We start from the raw sequence: 21,064 nt of genomic DNA on the forward strand, positions 1-21,064 counted from the left end.
ATTAACTGCAAGTTAATGGCAATTAGAGCAACTCCAACTCCCAAGCTGATTTCTACTAGAAAATTGATTTTGTGTCTTGAAGAGCATGCCATGGAGAGCCCCTTCCTATTAGTTTTACTGTCAGCCCTTCCTCTTTCAGCGCTGGGGTGCTCCTATGGATTGGTTCCATGGGCAGAAAACAACATGGAAAATCAGATAAAGCAGCCAATGCTGCCTGCTTTCTTTCCTTGCCACAGCTGCTCAGTGAGTTTCATTCTCACTTACTTAATCAGGCCTGGAAGCCATTGGGCCTTTGGCAGTGGCAAGACAAAAGATGCAAGCATGGCAAAGGACAGCTGCAGTTCCCAGAGCCTGATGTTGGTAAAGCTTCCCAGCATGGCCAGTACAGACTGGTGCATGACACCTCTACTGGTGCACTTCTTGTACATCTGGCAGCATCTTTCTGTGGGACCTATTCTGCTTGCTGGGAGCCTGTTTTGCTCCTTGCCCAGAGTGACTGAAAGCAAGCCAGGCTCTAGCACAGCTTCCACAGTCTGATTGCCAAAGCAGGCAGCCATCAGCACTAAATATTGCCGTGGTGCTGAAAAAGAGGAAGCCTATTAAACTCTTCAGCAGTGTGATAGCAATGGCATGCAGGACACTGCATTTCTCCCTGATTAACCCAGCCCAGCCCTGGGGGCCTGAAGCTGCATCTTGGCAGGGGCAGTGCTGGGCAGAGTCAGTCCCAGAGGGACCTTCTCAAAGGATTTCCTTCTATAAAATATGGCTCTGTGAAATCTGGGTCACCTGCAAAGAGGTGTCTGTGGAAGTGGGGCTGGAAGTGTCAGACTTCTCAGATCTGCCCCAGCCAAAGACCCTGAGTGCTGCCTTTAGGCTGGAGCCAGCGAGCTGCTCTGCTGGAAGAAGTAAATCTCAGCATTGCTGAATTATAGAAAAGGAATATGTACATTTTCACAGCATGGCTCAGTGATACAATACTTCTAATAATTTCCTCCAAGTGACCATTTCAGTGTTTTACTGCAATGTTCAACTACCTTTATGTGTGTGATAGGCTCTCATAATTGAGAATCATATTGTTTACATCTTCTTTGTCTCAATAGAGTAGCTACTCCTGCAGCTCTTCAGCGTGCATGCAGGCATCTGGTAATATTGCATAAACATTTCAAGGATTGAGCTGTATAAATGCTTTTACTGGAAATGGTGGATAATCTTTCATGAATTTCAAAACTGCAGATGTGGGCAGTTTATGTAAAATACGCATAGAATAAAATTCAGGAGTTTTTTTTAGAAAAATATGTTCTGCATTTCCTAATTTTAAAAGTAACTATTTTTGACAATTTGAAAGTGCTGGCCCTGGATCTATATGCTTTAGCATTTCCTGGATTTCCATTCAGATTTTTATGAACATTTGTTTTCAAGCTAAATGCCAAGCTTTTTCTTTTAGAAAGGTTCCCTTTTAGAGAAAGAGGGGCAAAAAACCAATAGGAACACTTACTGGAATTTGCAGTTTTCTGCTGTAATATACAATTTAAGATCCTATATAGCAATTTTTTGATGCATGTCACTTTAATTGGTACTCCAAGTAATAATTATTTCTTGCAGGTTGATATTAAGAATTTGCATGCATACTCTAGGTGAAAAAAATAGCATCTGTTGCTGTGATTGTTCAGTGCTTACAGTTAACTGTGTCAAAGATGGTACACTTAGAATTTGTATGACCTGCTTTTCCCTTGAAATAATTGCTGGAAAATGCATCTTTGCCCCAGTAGAAAGTGCATTTATTTTATTCTTCATTTCAAATTTGGAAGCTAGCATTCAGGGAAAAAAAAAATGAGTTGAGTAATAATTTTTGGCCTTCTTCTAATGTAGCATATTTTGTATCTGGATTACTCATTTGGAAAAAGCTATTAATTGATTGCTTGATTTATATTTTTATCAGTTTCCTGTGATCCATTTTCTCATTATTGAATTCTGTCTACAATTATGGAAAAACAAACTAACAAATATGTGTATTTAAAAGAAAAAAAGCTCTGGATTGGCATCTGTTAGATTACTTGGGAGTGTGCTATGGGTCTGTCTTTCCAAATATATATCTGCAAAATGGCTATGGATTTACTCTAGAAACACTGAGATTGTGGTGTGCATTGCTACTTCCTACAGTTCCTCTGCTGTGGGTAATTCTTTTGAGATCCATTACTATTTTTTAGAAGCCTTTAATTTGTGTGTTTAATTTGTTCCACTGTGCATTGCAGAGTCCAGAATAACCACATTCTGTTCAATTTCTCTTGTGCAGGAGGTCGTAATGAAGTTGTCATCACTGAAAATAACAACAGCATAACTGAGCAAATCACTGATGTGGTGAAGCAGCCTGCCTTCATAGCTGGCATTGGTGGTGCCTGTTGGGTCATCCTCATGGGTTTCAGCATCTGGCTCTACTGGAGGAGAAAGAAGAGGAAGGGGCTCAGCAATTATGCTGGTAAGAGCAGTGACTTTATTGCCATCTCAGCAGGTGCTAGCAGAAAAAGAACAGGGGCTACTAAACCTACCTAAAAACCACATTGAACTTACAGCAAAAGTGTCCTGGGTGAATTCTGTATGCTTGTTTTAAATGTATGCTGTGAAATTGCTGGTGTATGAGAAGCTTTAAATGCATTGCTCGGTACCACATTCCATCATTATCATAAGGCAGTATTTTTACATCTCCAGCACATCTAGCATCAAAAAAGTACAAAGAGGATTAGCTGCTCCTCTTCCCCTTTGCTCAGAAGGCACTCTGTTGACAGTGCAGCCTCATTTGTGTGTTCAAATATGAGTTAGACTAGACACTTACAAGGAAAGTTAAAGAGTTTTTGTCTTCTTTCCTGTGCATTTCCATGTCTCTGAAGCCATGTGCATGGCAAATAAATGAAGGTATTTAATCAGTGACTTCATACCTGTATCTGGAAGAGTGATGTATTAGATAGGGAAGTGTTGTCAAAATTTATCTAAGGCAGAAGCCATAAACAGTTTTGTCTCAGAGGCAGAACATCTTCAAATGTTCTCTTTCATTTAATGTTTGTTCCAGTTATAAATTAGTTTTCAAAACCTACATTTTTAAAATTAAATACTCTTGCCAAATGAAATATTTTCATCTTTCCCCAACATTTGTTTTGCATATTTTTCTGTTTTCAGGATTCTTATGGATTTTTGGGAAGTCAGGTGATGTGTCATAAAATGGGTTACTCTGAAGCCTAACACACAAAAACCCCAATTTAACACACGAAAACCCCAATTCTTCAAATATTGCAGCAGATTCTCTTGTAGTTCTTATTAACACTTATAAAGAGAAAATATTTGCCCAATTCAAAACAGAACGTATTTAATGTTGACATTATATCACATGTAAGTTACACAAGCGCCCTTCTATTTACAAGTCATCAAATGTGAAACCAAGGGCTCGGGTTTGCTAAATGGCTGAGCAACAACTTGCCAAAAACCAACAATCAGTCACAGCCAAATTGTTCCCAGTTCAGCTCTGCCACAGTCAGACTCCTCAGTGTTCTGACTGGGCTCACTAAACCAGCAGGAAACTATTCCATGTTGGTTTTCAATCCTTCCTGCTGCATTTGTTTTCCACTGCCTTTGTGAAAGGACAAGAGGGTGAGCAGTGGAAAGAGAGGAAGGAGAGACCAGTGGCTTTTGGACCTTCTTGGTTTTAGTGGAACCTCACTTTATGTCACCACATGATCTCTGTTATTCATGGGTTGTGCTTTGTCCCAAGGTGGTTTTTCTTTCTTTCATTTTAGCAGTAACTTCTACTCTCTGAGAGGCGGGGTGGTTTTCACTGAGAAATTAATATATATCTCAAACACTTTTACATGAAATATTGTTCTAGATCCCAAGATTTTTTTATTCTAGAGACAGCTGTGCTGTTTTTTCTCTTAGGAAGTAGTCCTACCTAAAGCTTTGGACACAAGCTGAGACTAGATATTTCTTAAAAGGAGGATTATTAGTCCTGTATGCGAGTTGGCATATTGGGATGAGGGAGAATTGAGAGCAGTCTGTTATAACTTGGAGAGCATAGCTGTAAATAATTATGAACAGCATGTCTCGTGCAACTCATTCCTTCTCACGGCGTTTGCTGCATCTAAGTGTGATGTGAACATGGATTGCATCATGAAATTGTGGATAACAGATCATGCTTCAGAGCTCATCCTAATATTTACAGCTTGGAGTACAGCATGTCCTCACGGAGACTCTTCAAATGTGACTGTCAAACTTCACTGCTCATCTTCCCAACCATCATTTCTCATTGGCTGCTGGCTGGTTGGTGCTTTAAGCTCAGCTGTTATGTCCTGCTTATGATATTCAACCCCACCTGAGTGATTTCCAGAGGAAACTCGTGCCCTGCAATTGGCTCTTTGTGTCAGGGTGTGTAACTCACAATGTGTTTGCTTTCTTGTTTTGCAGTTCAGTCCTTCACCTTCACCCCTGCAGGTACTGTCCATTAGTCTGTCTGTTACCTCACCAACACACCATTTCAAGCATTAGCTGTCAAAGTGTTTATGAACATGTGAGATATGAGGAATTAAAACCAAACACAAGGAGAAATACTCTAGCTGCCTATCTGTGATAAAAATGTAGCCTTCATTCTCCTCTGGATTCCAGGGAAAAGTAAAATCTACCACCATCAATGTCTCTGTCACTATAAATCTGTATACTTAACTTGCCTAACTCTCTGAAATGCAATTTTGAAAGTAATTTTCAGGACCAGATGCTTGAATTAACTTAACATAAGCATTATTCATATATAACTGAATTTTGATTTTAAAGCTCAAACAGTTTAGCAGATCCAAGAGGAGAAAAGAAACTTTCTTCTACTTCAGCTCTCAATTATGTACGTTTGCCTTACTGTGAGGTGTTTAGCCCTTCAAGCAATCTAGTCACTAATTGATGCTTTCATTGACTTCACAGGGTTTCTGGAATTGAAATATTTGGGTTTTTTTCTTACTACTCAGCTCAGAGCTGGTATCCTATTTTTTTTATCTTTAAAAAGATAGCATGCAATAGACTATTATAAGCATGATTAAAATATGTGAAGGATAAATGAAGAGTGGCTGAAGCAGCAGGTTGCAAACACTTTATTCAACATGTGAATAGTCAAGAAAAATAGAGTATACAATTAAAAATAATAATTACTACAAACAATTTGTTTCTGCTCTCATACCTAATCTCAAGATGTAGAAACTCAAAAATAATTGTACCTCAGCGTTACAGTGTTAAAGGATGATAAATCTTGGTGTTTTCCAGCAGAAGCCTGTCAATTTTTTGGGTGTAGCTTGGCCCCTCAGTTGCCTTTACCAGAGCAGTCTCCTCATGCTCAGCAGCTGCTTTCTCTCTCTTGCTTGTCTTCAGCCACAGCTTGTGTTCAGCTTAGCAGGACAGAGCAGATGACCAAGGTGGTGCTGTGTGCCCCAGGAGCCCAGGACATTCTGAGGGAGAAACATCCTTGTGGAAAAGCTCTGGGGGCTCAGGATTGCTCCCCTGGCTTCCAGGCAGGTTTGGTCAGGTTACTGTAAGCTATGGCACAACACATCCCACTCTAAAGACATTGCTGCCTTTTCTTTGACACACAGCATAGGGTTTTTTCCAAAACTAAATACATCTTTGCATTTGGTTCCTATGACTGTGCCTCTGTCAGCTGTCTTGAACTGTGGTGCACTTTTAGTGTTCTGTTTGTGGCATGAATTGGCATGACACAGGGCTGTGCTGGAGCCACAGGGTCTGAGCATGATTTCATGCTGCTGCTCCACATCTGCTGGGCAACTGGGATATATCAGAGGTACTGCCAAAAATGTTCTTTTTTGAAAGCAATTTTGACATCTTGTGGACTTTTTAGAACTATTCTGTTTCCTGGCTTGTACTAACTTCTGGAGGCATTGAGGACCTAAGTCCTCCAGTAATCGAGTCCAATTTTTTTTTTTTAAATTTAAAAAAGTACTTTCCTTATGGAAGAACATAATGCATTTTCCTGTCTTTAGACTCCGAGTTCCATAAAAAACTTCGATAATTCTCTAATATTTGAATTTGCCCTTGATAATATTGTTTAGAAAGACATGCTTGTGGAGGTTTGACACTCACAACTGTATGTTGTTCCCTTCAAAGGTTTATGGTTTATAAATAGTTTGGGTTTAGATACAATTATTTAGACAGTGGTGTGTAGCTTTCAGAGTCTCCTCAGAGACAGCTGTCAGTGAAGTTTTACTAAAGATTTATACGAATTTATATGAATATACTTAGATTTAAAAGGTACACATTTTTTGTTCTGACATCTGCTTTAAATTCTTCCTTCAGAGAGTTGCAGAACACACAGATTTAACTGTGTGGTGGGGAATTGAATCTATTAGGTAGAGAATTGAATCTATTAGTGTAACAATTATATACTTACTTCATTTCACACTCAGGAAAAAATCCCCTGTTATTTCTGATGTGAATATTTTTATTTTTCTTCATCTGTATTTGCCTGTGTGTAGAACATAGAACACTAAAAATAGTTGTTTAAAAGTCCAAATCTGTGCAGTTTTTTAATTACTCGCTTAAAATGTCCTTTTGGGTCATTTGCAGATTATGGGTCATTCACTAAGACCACTTGTTATTTGTATCCTGTTATTGATAGTGGAAAAAGTTAAAGATAGAATCTGAAATGTTAGGCTTTGTGCTTTCCCACATCAACTGCACCTGCGTAAGCAGTATGATAAATTATATAATTGTTAGATGTGATGACTGTTTAGTAATTAAATGTAATTATTATATAACCATAAGAAGAATAGTGAGAAACTATGTTGGAAATTCAGAGAGGGGCTAAATTTATGTATACAATAGAACAATATAAGTTTAATAATTAAGATGAAAGTTACGTAACGATAGAGTATAAAACATGATCATTTCGGATGTATGGTTGGAGTCAGATTTGGGTTGAATATACCCCTGACACGCAGAGCTCTTAATAAAAAGCACCGCATATAATCCCTTGTGATTATGTGTTTTTGAATGCTCACATTATTAGGCTCCTGATATGTACAATTCCTGCTTTGAGACTATACCACTGGAACATGTGTGGGAGAAGAGCAAACAACAAATGTCAGGCAGTTTGTAAAGATTTGTGTCAGGACAGAATAACTGATCGAGTTCAATACTTTCAGCTTTCTGTCTTTGTGAATATTTTCATAAGCAGTGATCAATGGCTCAGATGGTCACAAATAAAGTGACATTGATAATCACAGCTAAATCTTTTTAGTTATTTTCAGTTGAACTGACTCCAGTAGTTACTGAGCCACAATTCTGTATGTCACTGTTCTTCCACTTCCCTTTGCACCATGACTCTCTAGGCCTTGATTCTCAGTAATATTAGTGCTACAAAACATAAAATTTAGCTAACAGGTTTGTTGTATTAGTGTTGGTAAGTAGTAATGTCACCATCTGTACAAGGACTGTGCATCTTTGTGACCATGACATGCTCTCAGCAAAACCAAATCTTCCACAAGGATACTAAACACAGCTGTAATCCCTTTTCAAACATTTCTCCTGTAATATAAAGGATGGATTGGTCTCACTTTTATGAGTTTGTGTGAAAGCTAAAGTACTGCTGCAGTGTTTGGGTAGGGTATCTTTTGTGTTTGTTTGTTTGTTTGTTTGTTTGGGTTTTTTGTTTGGTTGGTTTTTTTAATGCTTATCGTTCCTGTGCCCTCAAACTTGTTGTGCCAGTACCCACTCACCACAGTATTCAGGTATTTTCAAGAGTCTAGGCCATCAGTCATGAAAAAAAAAGTAAATATGTATTTTAACTTATGAATAGGTAAGCTTATTTAGTGACTAGTGCTTCTTGGGATTAAAGATTTTTTGAAACCCAGTAAATAGAAAATGAATTAAAATTAGATAGAGAATCATGGAATGTTACACATATTACGTGCAACTCCTGAAACTGTTAAATGAGGATAAACTATGTGACAGAATCATCCAAAGGTAGACAGAAGATTTGATGGAATTTTTATGTGCTGATTATCTGTTCTGAGTTAATGCTTATTAAAAGAGGATTAATCTACATTCATATTTGAGGAACAGCTTATCAGTAAAAGGAATGAGACTTGGCTGGGAACATTAAAGTTTTCATTTGCAGTAGGAAAATGTGGCCTGCTAGAGATAGGCATACAGAAAGCTTTCTAAAGCTTTCTTGCCTCAGAATGTCGACTTACTATACATTCATATTTTTCCAGTTCTAGCAGGCATGAAGATTAAGTTTAACCTTGTCAGATAATATTAGTAAATGATTTTGGTACCTCCTTATATATTTAATAAAAAGCATATGAAAAGCTCCTTAACAAATGCTGGTTTTCATACAAATATATACAATATAATTTCCTGAAATATTTATGCATTTCAAATGCACTTTGGATTATATTTCTGCATTTTTGCAGTCCTTGAAGTATAGGCTGGTGGGGATTCCTTCAAAATCTCTCAATGCAGAGGTTATTTTTTCATCTTCTTTTGAAAACCAATCTCATCCCTGCAGGTCTTCAGCCTTTCTAAGAACATGTATCAGATGCAAAGACTGCTGAAAGAGCTTTTTTGCTTCCTTGGTGATAAAAAGCAAGGAAGATAGGTGGGTCAGTGATAGGGACATCCTTCCCTCCCTCCTCTTACATTGCCCCTTGAAATTGCTCTGCTGCTTTTTGAAGTGGAGACAGGATGAATAAAGCCAGCTGTCTGTGTTTTATTTTTACAGTGACATCTACAAGCCTGCATTGCATTAAGTATGCTCCTATTCAGGCGTTTAGACTTGTTTTGTAATTGCAGAAATCAAACTGCAGGAAAAAATGCTGACAAAATGTATGGCAGGAATGATAAACATAGTGCTTTTTTTGGCAGCCTGACCATATCTTCTGTTGTTAGCTGTCTTGCCTTTCACAACATTGATGCTAAAAAAGACACCTTCACTATCCAGCCTCAGGTAGCCCACTTATGGATGGCATCAGGAATATGAGGAGTTTTTGCAGCATCCCAGTGACATGGCCACACTTCAAGAAGAATTTTGGCAAGCTTAATTGATATTTCAAAGCATTTTACACCAAGCACATTAAATAAATAGAATGCTTTCTGGTTTATTTTCTCATTGAGATTATGACCATGAATACATTGGTGTACAGGGTGAAGGGTAAACAAAAAAACCTGTTTTCCTTCCTAGCACCATACACATCACATCAACAAGACTGACTCTTCCCTAGGAAAAACAATGTCACTGCAAGCTGAACCTTTCTTCTATAGATGATGCATATATTGGGAGGGTGTAAGATAACGCAGGATATAAAAACAAACCAAACAAAACAGGAAACAGTTCCTACCACACAGAAGAAAAAGGAGCAAATTCTGTGATCCTTGTTTTTTCTCAGCAATCTCTTGTGCCACAGCCAGCCTGCAGCAATTATGGCTCTAGCAAAGAGGTTTCTATGTCACGTCTTCTTGATGAAGCTCTCATGGCATGCCTGGGAGTTTTTCCATACCTGCCTACACAGAAAATAAAATATGTCAGGCAAACATTGCTGCTAGTAATGGCAGCATGCAATAGCATTCAATCTTCTGCTAGTTCCTCAGTTTTAGCTTTGCTTTATGAAGGTACACACGGATATAAATATTTTGTAGACCACAAATATTATTGGTTTGTTTTTTTGGTTTTTTTTCATATGGCATGCACATTTAAAAGCTCACACACCTGTACATGCTATATGAGTGGCAACAAAATTACCTGAATATCATTTCTGGTAGATGACAGTCTAAACAAGAGCATTAATCCAAGGAGTTTTCAGAAAATACTGCAATTCCCTTAGATCTGTAAACTTTATTTATAAGGGTTGTTATCAAAACAACAATCAAAGCCTTTGTTTCTCGTTTTCCTTATTTCTTGTCACTTTGGCAAATGCAGAAAGTTGGAGAAATCAGGTATTAAATTTGGAGAAGAGGAGGAGAAAGGAAACAGCAGTTAATGTACTGTTGACCAAGATACTTGGAAAAAAAGCCAGGCAGTCTCCACATCTTTGCATAATCACATATGATATGCACAGCACTTCAGATTATTCACTTTTAAGCAGTGAGTGGAAGTCATTTGACAGCCTGTTAGATACCACGTGAATGCAAGTAGCAGTGCCTCTAAAATTAATTACCCACAATGTTTTACCATGTATTGTTTTTCAAAGCAGACCTTTATTTAGTACTTTCCATACTTGCATTTTGATTTTCTTTCCATTAATTGGTTTGATTACACCCTTTCAAAATTCAGCTATTAACCATTTTGATGTGACATCTGACTGCAGTGATTTTCTGATATTGGTATTAGTCTGCTGTGCAGTGAAGGGTAATTAATCACCCCACTATTCTTCCAGCAGAGCTTCCAGAGGGGCCAGTTTTGTCCCTTTGCTGCATGTACACTGTGAAATTACCCTAGGAGTTAATAAAGTAACGAGGATTCTATAAGGTATCAGAAGAGTTTTCCCAGTGGCTTTATGTCATTACTTATTTTTTTTAATGAGCACAGAATTTCTATTGGCTGTAGTAATTTTGTCTGATTAGAATAGTGTGTAAGAGAAAGCCTAATCCTGAGTTAGTGTAGTTTGGACTAATACTTGGAAAATCTTGCAAATACTCTGTGAGCTATAATTTACTGATGGGACCACCTGTCTTACAAAGGCAAATAGTATTTCTAAATGAAGGTCTATTTTAAATTAAGCTGGTCACAACTCTTCCATTCTTCACTGAAATTCAAACCCTGATCCAGTCAGAGGCCTTTAAGGCTGCAGGTGTCCAGGACATTGGCATAATTTAATAGTCTGCCTTATCTATGCCTGACAATAAATAATGGGATATTGCCACTGAGAACCAGAGTAGTCTGTTGGCCTGGATTCAAAATATTTTTTCAGTGTTTCAGAAAAGATCATCAAATGTTGTCAATTAGCATCTCACCAGTAATGTGGGTTTACATATATTGCCCTGAAATGTAATCCTGTTAATAGATAGATAAGGGAGAGGCTGGTTTTTGTCAAACACCCATGAAAGGAGAGATAAAAACAATTGTCTCCCTCTGATTATGTCCTTGGCATCCCCCATGGATGGAAGGCTGGAAACACTTTTTCCTCCCAGTGGCACTGGCTTGTGTGTATTTATGTGTGGGTGCTGGTTCTTAAACTGTACTTCCAATGGAAAAGGTGCAGCTGGATGCTTTTTTCCATCCCTTCAGCTGTAATAGAGCTGCCACCTCTTTGTGTTTGTCCTGGGAAATGACATATTTGTGTGGTGACATTATATTACTGCATTACGACATGATGTTATTAACTCACTGCTGCAATGTCATTATGTACTGAGGCAGAGGCATGCCAAGAAAACAATTTGATCACATGGCTCAGGCTTGCAATGCAAAGTCTGCATATGAAGGGGCCTGGGGTGGATTCAGGCCTTTTGCCCAGGTGGCTGCTTTGCCTTGCAAGGTGCAGAGCAATCAGTAATGTGCTGTCAATCAGCAATGTGCAGTGAAATCCTAAATGAACTGTGGCCCCAGTGTGCTTGAGCCTCTTCTTGTCACTTCTGGACTTTATTATGGGATGATGCCAAGAGACCTCCGACCTCGGACACTGAGCAGTTTGAATTGTTACTTTTAATTATTACTAATTGATTTTCCCCTCTCTTATATGTGTGTGTGTATGTTTGTTTGTTTTGTTTTTTCCAACCCAAACACAGTCACCTTCCAAAGAGGAGATGGAGGACTAATGAGCAATGGAAGGTATGTTTCTTTGTATTAAGCTGTTTCCACTGTGTTTATTTTTAAAGTAAGGGATCTGAAAAATGCTATAGGTGATGCACTTGGGTCATAGCACATGATTGGGAAGACTGATAGCTCTAGGAGGAGTTAAATAGCCTACCACAAGGTTTAATGACCTATCTGCTGTGCACTTTGGAAGAAACAAGCCCAGATGTTTCATATTTCCCAGATGTCCCGGAAGAAATGAGTAGTAAATATCAAAAAGAATGTGTTCATTTGTTACTGGGATGTTTATTGCATTAATTAGACATTAGCAAATGAAGTTGCTGTTGTTTAAGACTCCTTATTGGCTCCCCCTAAATTGCTGTGAGTGAACAATTACACTTAATCGATCACAAAATAAATGATTCATGGATGATGAATAGGCTGTAGATTGATAGGACTGGATTCCACAACTTTGGCTACTCAATTGAAATTGATAAAAGCTGATAACGGGCCCATATATCCTCATCTGTTTTCCCTTTGCCAATATGGAGATTGTAATTAGGCCCTGGTAATAACTTCCAATCTCCTGTTTAATCAATATTTTAGCAAAAAGAGATTAGGCCTAATGAGAGCGAGTGGATGTGGCGAGAATGCGGCTGGGCCGTCTTATTGCCGTTGCCATAGGAACGGATGTTTCTCTTAGGGATTGTTCCAGGCAGGGGTCTGGAATGCTCAGGGATGGGAGATGCTGCTCCAACTTCACCAGTGCTTTAATAACCCAGGGAAGCTTTTTGTTTTCATGTGGCAGGAAAGGGTGTGTGCAGCAAATGATTTGTTTCCCCTGCTGAACACGAACACAAACAATCCACCTGCCTTGCTAAATTTGGGTTTATCCTGGGGTGAGAGAGGCACGATGCCTCGTGGCCCAAACGTGCCTCCTCTTTCCCCATGCTCCCTGTTTAACACTGCTCTCAGAGTGGGAATTACAGGGATGTGAAAGCCGTGCAGCAGCAGCACACAGAGATAGCTGTGGACTTGCCATTAATCCTCCTCAAACCTGTGTGCCTCTAAACCATCCAAGAGTGCTCGAAGAAAGAGTTACCAGCCTGTAGATGACAGGCATGCATTTGGGATGCGAGGGAAGGAAGAAATAGTAGCCCAAAGTCCTGGAAATGGCTGATATGGAGCAATCAGTTTGAGTGATGGCTCCCTTGAGGTGGTAATTTATCATTCAGCCCTGGCGTAGGATCCCATGATGGTGCTGCCTAACTCCTGTTTCACACAGACAACGGAGTTCATTTGGATTCTGGCAGAGTCACGACGGATGCCTAGTCCCTCTTCTACTGACAAAGTTGATTTGTATATAACCTTAATTAACTGCTCAAGGTCTTTAAATCATCAAAGGCTATACAGTTGTAATTTGAAATAAATTAAAGTCTCCTAAAGTGTTAGCTACCTATGGTGTTAGAAGAACAGTAATATGCCCTTTTCCATCACTACTTATCTCACAGGTACTGTAATTTTATATGTATATATTTGTGTGTATATCTCTTTTTTCTTATTCTGCTTCAGTCGACCAGGTCTGTTGAATGCCAGTGACCCCAGTTATCCTTGGCTTGCAGACTCTTGGCCTGCCACAAGTCTGCCAGTAAATAACAGCACTAGTGGACCCAATGATCTTGGGAATTTTGGTCGTGGAGGTAAGTTTCCTTTTATTATTCCATATTATCAAATGGACTTCCATTTGTTAACATCTATGATGAATGCTGTATAATATTTTTATCATTATAGTTCTGTGTGTTTCTTCCTTTCTAGATTTGATTGAAAATTGACTTTAAAATGTTCCTTTCGCTTTATCTCTTTTTGCTTTTTAAAAATGTAGGTCTGGTTTGTAATTTGTCCCACAGTGGTGAGACAGGGTCTGCTTATGGTATCAAGGGAAATCTGTTTGTGTCTCAACCTCCTTCCCTTTTTTGTGGAGATGAGCAGTGTGCCATGCAGGGCAGTGTAGCCAGGGATGGAGGATGTCCATAAGAGCAGAGGAGAACACTAGAGATGCAGGAAAGATGTTCCTTCAGCAGAAGGACACCAGAACTTTGTTGCTGTCACCTTACCCATCCTCTTCCTGCTGAGGGCCTGCTCTCAGTCCCAACCATAATCTGTGAAGAAAATCTCAAAGATTTTAAGCAACTTTCTTTTTTATTTGAGGAAAGGATACATAAAGGGGAACTATTAAGATCTTTTAGGGTTTTGTTTCCATTTTGACTTGAGAGAGCACCTTTGAGGAGTGAGCTAAAGATGTATGAGGAAGGAATCTTTAGAGGGCTTATTTCATTTCAAACATTTATCTCAAATGGGAATTTTAAGATGTAGGATTGGGATTTTTAAAAGTCATAGTAATATTCACCTCTCTCTGTTACTTCCTTGGTTTCTGTGATAACACAGCTAATTCTGCATGCTGGTCAGAATCTGCCTCTGAAGACCATTCATCATACTGGTTATACATTCCTGTGAAAAGCCTCTTGCCTGTGGTTTGACTACTGTGACTTAAAATTACAACAAAACACACTAGATTTATATTCTGTATAAAAATGTTGTAAAGTTCTTGTCAAAAATATTTAAGAGCAAGCAAAACTTTTGATAATATTTACAAGGCAACTGAATTTCTGCCAGCTTCTTTGTTGTGAATATCTTGAAAATAAAACCCTTCAGTACTTTTCCATCTTTTCTTAAGCCCACATAATACCGAAAAAATACTATTTTCTTTTAGTATTTGGCTCTATACAACTGAAATTGGAAGCATTAGTTTTTAATTTTTGGCCTCAATATGCATAAGGCATAGGTCCAAGTTCATGCAAGAGATACAACAGTTACATTTTAAAATTCAGCAGCTTAATTCCACCCATGATCTTTACAGTTGAGCTGCAACTTTTATTCTGGGTGGTTTGGGAGCAGTTATCCCTATCTGTTTCAGAAGCTGAGATTAGATGTTTCTGCATTAAGGATGGATTGGAAGATTTTAACATGTAGAGATGGAATATTAACTATGGAGATGGAGCTTGGGCCTCTTTTACTGGTTGAAAGGTCTCTAAGAACATAAAAGTTCTTTAAGAATTTTAAAAAAGAGTTGGGTGATATCACTCACCCTGGAAACTCAGAAGCTGAGGCAGGCAGTCCTAAAATTTCCCCCTAAGAGTGAGATCCACTGTCCTAGATGGGTATTTGAGAGCAAGGCTGTGAGTGGGAAGCACAGCTGAGAGGCTTGGAGTCATGCAAGGCACAAAATGGTGTTGCATCTCCAAGGCAGCAAGGAAGAGCTTCCCTGCACAAGTATTTCAGCACTGTTTCATTTATCTCAAGAGTTACAAACAAAAGTTGGATTTTGGAGAATTTTGGCAAAAGTTTCCAGTGGGAAGAGCATCTTCATCTTTGGTCTGAAATGTACAGTGTGGTGTTTTTGCTATGACAGCTTGCTGGAGAAATCACACTTGACTTTTACTTGGTGACTATGGCACTTTGTAAAATCTCTGCTTAAGAGCTCTTTGAGTGCTTAAATGTATACATCTCACTGAGGTCAAAAAAGTAATCCGTGCTTGTACTGAAAATTCCCAGAATGTCTGGAGAACCTCAGCTTATCAGTAAGGATGACTGAAAGTCCTTGGCTGGTGGGCAGCTCTGCAACTTCCCTTTCAAGTGTGTACACAGGAATAGTTCTCATTTTTAAATGACTATATAGAGATGATATCTCTTCAGTTGCCAGAAATATGCACTAAAAGACAGATGTATGTCTGAGCACTTCAGTGATGAGCATTTTGCTAGTTTTTATTTCCTTGAGTCTTCAAATCCAACACAGACAGGTTGAGCTGGATTTACTTCACTTTATACATCAACAACAGAATTTATTTACTAAACTTCAAGGCATTATACTTTGATGGAACTGATTGTAAAAAGGAGAAATATTCATATTGTGGATGAAATGCAAGAAAAATAGGACTGCATTTGTCTCTCATATCTCATGCTGTATTTGCACATAGGTGCATTTTTTGTTTGGGTACTGCCCCTGGAAAGCACATTGCATATATGCAGGTAGTAACAACATGATTTTTAAATATGGGCTATACCTTGCATTAATTGTAATTTTTTTGTAATTGCAATTTATCTGCAGATAGAAGTTAATACAATTAAGATCTTTTAAATACTTGATTGTGCCCATTTCTCTGCTGTATGCAGAACCAGATCATGCTGACAGACCCAAATTTAATCTCTCTTTCTGCAGTGTTTCTGCTGAGCATTTGCTATTGCCATATTTATTGTTAATATTATGTTGCTGCCCTGAGACTGAAGATGTTATTAGGGCAATGTTAAAATGTTCACTGTAGCACACCTGAATGCAAAAGAAAGTAGTTTTGTGATCTAAATGTTCATCCCAGGAAAAGAAAAAAATGCTAAACCCCAAAAGAACTAAAGTAAATAAAAAAATACCAAATCAGTGTGAGGAGATCATGGTGTCACATCTCACTGCTGGATAAGTCTTTGAGACAGTGAGAGAACAAATGTATTCCCGGAGGTTGCACAAAACCCACATCTGAGTTTGGAACTGAGCCTAAAGCCTTGAATAAGTGCAAGAATCATCTTTTCTTTCTGGGGCTTAAGGTACATAAAAATGGCTGTTATCCCTAGAATAGGATCTGAACATCCTCACTATAGGAGTATGCATTATCTCAAGAATGATCTAACAGTTGGAACCTGTATCTGCCATCTGGCTGTAGAAAGAAAATGGCATATAAATGAAGGATTTTTTAAAGTACATTCTGGAATTGATTCAACTTTTCAGAGTCTAAATAAATTGTAAAAACAGTACCATTTGAGATATTGACTTCTGAGAGAGCAGGAAGGAGGTTGTCTGCTAAGCTGTGGTTCTCCTTGGGACATCCTGTTAGTCATCATTAGATTCTTCACACTTCCCTAGTCTCAGTTTCTAGAGCTAGTATTCCACCAGCAAAGGTCACTTCAGTGTTTAGTAAGGAGAGAGACTGCCAGTCTAACTGATTAAAGATACAAATACCAGTGTGGGAGAGGATTCAAAATATTGGGAAAACTCATCAGATATTTAGTTAAATATGCTGTAATGGTTTTTGGGTAAATGTACTGGAGATGTTATACAAGTTGTTCTCCATTATAAACATTGTTTTGCCATTTTGAGAGACTGATCACCTAAATCCCTTCAAATATCAAATTTTCTTTCACGTATTAGAAATAACTTTTTTTGGTCAGGTTTTTCTTTTGTTGAAAAGAAGAAATGTACTGGCTAATGTCAAAAAGAAAATTAGATAAGCTGATGGAGAAAGTTTTAAGGAAATCAAGGTGATGCCCTTAAAAAATTACTTTGAGAGTTTTTCTACATAGTTGCTGGGCAAGTTCCCTCTGTGATTTGTAAATTCTCTCCTTTCATCATTTCCCTGAAGCCCAGACAGTTTCATTGGTTCTGACATAGAGTGAACAATTGAAAACATTCTTCAGTAGAGAAATATTCCAAACTTCACTTTCACAGTTGAAGGTATGAAGAAGGAAAAAAAAAAAAAAGATGGTTTTAGGCAGCGAGACGTGAAGGACAAGTGGTAGGGCTGTCACAGATGCTGATAGCTTGGCCATGGTTGTACATCATCTTCCCTTCGTTGGCTCATGGGCCTGTCTCAGCTGAAATGCAAACGTGCAAAATGACACGTTTATTTCTCAGCTTAAACCTTGGTACTTTCAGGCTTCCCATGCCTCAGTGATTTGTTTCATTCCACAGATGTGCTGCCACCAGTGCCAGGGCAAGGAGATAAAACTGCTACCATGCTTTCTGATGGAGCCATTTACAGCAGCATCGACTTCACCACCAAAACCAGTTACAACAGCTCCAGCCAAATAACCCAGGCTACGCCATATGCCACCACCCAGATCCTGCATTCCAACAGCATCCACGAGCTGGCCGTCGATTTACCAGACCCGCAGTGGAAAAGCTCAATTCAGCAAAAAAATGACCTCATGGGATTTGGTTACTCTCTCCCAGACCAAGGCAAAGGCAACAATGGTAATTACAGCTCTTATTTTCCAGAACCCTTGGCTTTGTATCGCGTATCATCTGTGCATGAATTAGAAAATTCTTTTTAGCTCTGTGAGACACTGTTCACGTTGACCTGAACTAATGCCTGCACACCTTGCATGTGTGCTGAACCTCACCTGATCACAAAATACATTGCACTGTGCTTTTAATGCTCTTTGTCCTGTGCTAGTCACCAAGCCATCTGCCTTCCATTAGACTAGGGTAGGTGTACCTTTAAAAACGACCAAGTTAAATCCTGCCTCCCCCACCCCATCTGCCCCGACTCGCTAACTGCATGTGTCGCATGTGCTTGTGCTGTCGACTAATCCCACGATGCCACTGTGACCTCTGCCGTTTAACCCTTAGCCTTGCTTTACATCCCTGACTACCGGGTGGCTGAGGGACTGGCTAATAGATTGCCACACAACCAGTCACAGGATTTCAGCACCACCAGCTCCCACAACAGCTCCGAAAGGAGTGGCAGCCTCTCAGGTTGGTTCTGTCGCCGTGCGCAGGGGAGCGAGGGACGGAGGGGTGTTGGCCAGCGGCTCGCCAGGGAGGCAGAACCACCTCCCAGGCACCAGTGGAGGATAGCCATGAGAGTTCCTGCCCATCAGCAAACAGTGCCACACAGGACTCTGCTGGAACAAAAAAGCCTTTTGCAGGACCTACTTGGAGATAACTGGAGAGTCCTTCCATGTGTGCGCTTGTCGGCGCAGCTGCCAGCCTTGCCTTGTCACAACATTTCCCTGACACAATCTGTGGAGCAAATATATTTCTGCATCCATCCTCAGTTTATAGGTCTCCCCACACTGAACTTAATGAAGGGATTCTTATTTTTGTTGAGTTGTAGCAGATACCCCATTCCCACCAGCTGTTCCTCAATGAAGCAGGTTGGAAATACTTGTAGGGCCCTAAAAGGTGACTGGGGTTTCAACAAATGGTGCCAAGTTTGCATACAAACAGGATGTAAATTTTATGTTTGTGCTGCATGTTCTATTGGAAACATGATGCATTTTCATCAGATGAAAATGATCATAGTACATGTGGTTGTGTGTTATATCTGAGCACACTTTGTTTCTTGATTTCTTTAATTTTGCTTACTTGTTGCTTATGTTATGTATAGTTGTCTTTTTTTCTTTCTGTCAAGACAAAAACTGAAAAGGCAACAGTTAAGATGAAAATCTGTGATTTCACCCAGCTGAAATATGAGAGCACTGAAAGGACTTTTTGATATTTTTCAGAATATATCCACAGTTTTTTGAATTTCCACTTTAAGCTGGAACAGTCCTCCCAGTAACAGACCAAACATAGAAATAGCTTCTTTATGTCAATTTAAATGACTATTCAAACTGAATCTTGAGATAAGAAGCCTATTATCATTGGCCCATGACTCAAATAGCCAAATGTGTTTGCAAGTCTTGTGTTCTCAAGGGGTGGCATTAGCTGATTTCACTGAGACCAAAAAATAGGCTTTTGGCATTGTCAGAGAGGTATCTGGAAGCTGAAATACTTCAAGAAAGCTTCTTGTTCCTTGCATGTGTGATATATTGACAAGTAGCTTAGGAAATCAGCTTGCTCCCCAGGCTGCATGAAAATGCAGAAATTGATGTACTGAGGCACATACATGTCAGGTATCAGAGGGCAGTATCACACTTTAGATATGTTGACAGCTAAGGCTGCCTGAGAATTTTCTCAGAAAATAGGAAGTGTCACTGGAAAGTGCCCTTTTTGTTCAAAGGCTGGACTTTGATCAAATATTTCAAATGCAACATATTCTGTGTAGTGTTTCTCAGCCAGAAGTGAATTTTCTGATGACACTAGGGAACTTTGGGATATAGTCAGTCATATGGCCAGGGCACTCTTGTTGTGATCAAGGCAGCTCAAAACTGGATGCCCCAGTGCTCAGATGAGTGCCAGATTATTGGACTGCAGAGTCAGTGTTTTGCTCTCCCTTGCCCACTAATTATGCCCTTGATACAGGATAATTATGTCTGTAATACTGAAGAAACTGGGGAAGACTTTCAAATAGTTTGATAATTAGAGCATCACTGGAGTCAGAGACCAGCTTTGATTATGTAGTCCCCATCAGGGGGAGCAGGGATTTGTTCTCTCACTTCCTTGGTTAGCACTTTAGGTACTACTTATTATTCTGACTAAGTTTCTGCCTCTCTTACATGAATATCATGAGAATCCCTGTCCCACTGTGGAATGGAAAGCAGCTAAAACCTCAACTGCTTTATGAGGCAGGGAAATTTTGTAGCTATAGTTTGCACAGATTATATCTGTACTAGGATCAGCAGCCCAGCTGGCAAAATCTTTCTCCAGTACCGATTCACCTAGAGATTTAAACAATATAATTGAATTTCAGTGTGAGGAGACATTGAAGCATCAGGCTTTGTTGCTATGGGGAAACAAAGATTTGGTGCATCAGTTTTCAAACACAAATCAGGCTTTATGTGCTCAGTGTCTGTCCCACCAGTCTGACAGTGGAATAACTCTGTCCATGGGGACAGAAAAGAAATCTCCTGCCCAACTGCACAGTGTAGACTGCTTTCCTCAACCATTAATGACCTTGGAGTTCTCTTCTTTCATTTCTTCATCTAAACAAGTCCCTTGTCTCTCTGCTTCACTCCTTCTAATATCTCCATTATCTCTAATTTCTTTCTTTGAAATTCCCAAAATCCAAGTGACTCCACATGTCAACCTACATTTTACCAGTCTCCTAAGATCATCAAGATGCTACACTTCTAAAATCTTCCTCTCCACCTCAACTAATCTCTAAGCTGAAGTTGTTCTTTGCATTTCCTTTCTCTGTGTGTTCCTAGTTTAAATCGTCCTGCAATATAAAAATATGTGCATGTGCTTTTCTCCTAAAGCAGCCCCTCCTGCCCTAGTTCTTGTTGGTTCCTACTCCTGCTCACTTTTAAAAATTTTCTCCATGTCCCACAAACTAAAATTAACCTACTTTCTTTGCACTGTTCAGTGACCCTATTTCTAACTCCACTTTTTTAGCCTTACCTGTGCTTTGAAAGCTTCACTTTCCCTCCAGAAGGTTCATGTATTTGTTCCTCTATCTCCACTGTCACTGGGGTTTCTTTTCACTGGTTAAAATGTTCTTTCCCTTTTCAAGAAAGCTGTCCTTTCTGCCAGGCTATAAATGGAAGGAAGAGCCTGTTTTCCATCCTAATAGAAGTAATATCAGCTCA

General features: G+C 39.2%; 1 protein-coding gene across 1 annotated transcript in view; it reads left to right on the forward strand.

Moving 5' to 3' along the window:
• Nucleotides 1-21,064, forward strand: part of ROBO2 (roundabout guidance receptor 2) — an 866,686-nt gene that overhangs the window by 800,978 nt on the left and 44,644 nt on the right. Inside the window, exons 18-22 of the mRNA XM_063150058.1 lie at nt 2,294-2,476; nt 11,761-11,803; nt 13,340-13,467; nt 17,562-17,843; nt 18,222-18,347. Of these exons, the coding sequence (XP_063006128.1) occupies nt 2,294-2,476; nt 11,761-11,803; nt 13,340-13,467; nt 17,562-17,843; nt 18,222-18,347 (762 nt within the window). The remainder of the gene's footprint in view (nt 1-2,293; nt 2,477-11,760; nt 11,804-13,339; nt 13,468-17,561; nt 17,844-18,221; nt 18,348-21,064) is intronic.

Source organism: Melospiza melodia, chromosome 2, assembly GCF_035770615.1.
Source record: "Melospiza melodia melodia isolate bMelMel2 chromosome 2, bMelMel2.pri, whole genome shotgun sequence".
In the NCBI taxonomy this organism is placed as follows: domain Eukaryota; kingdom Metazoa; phylum Chordata; class Aves; order Passeriformes; family Passerellidae; genus Melospiza; species Melospiza melodia.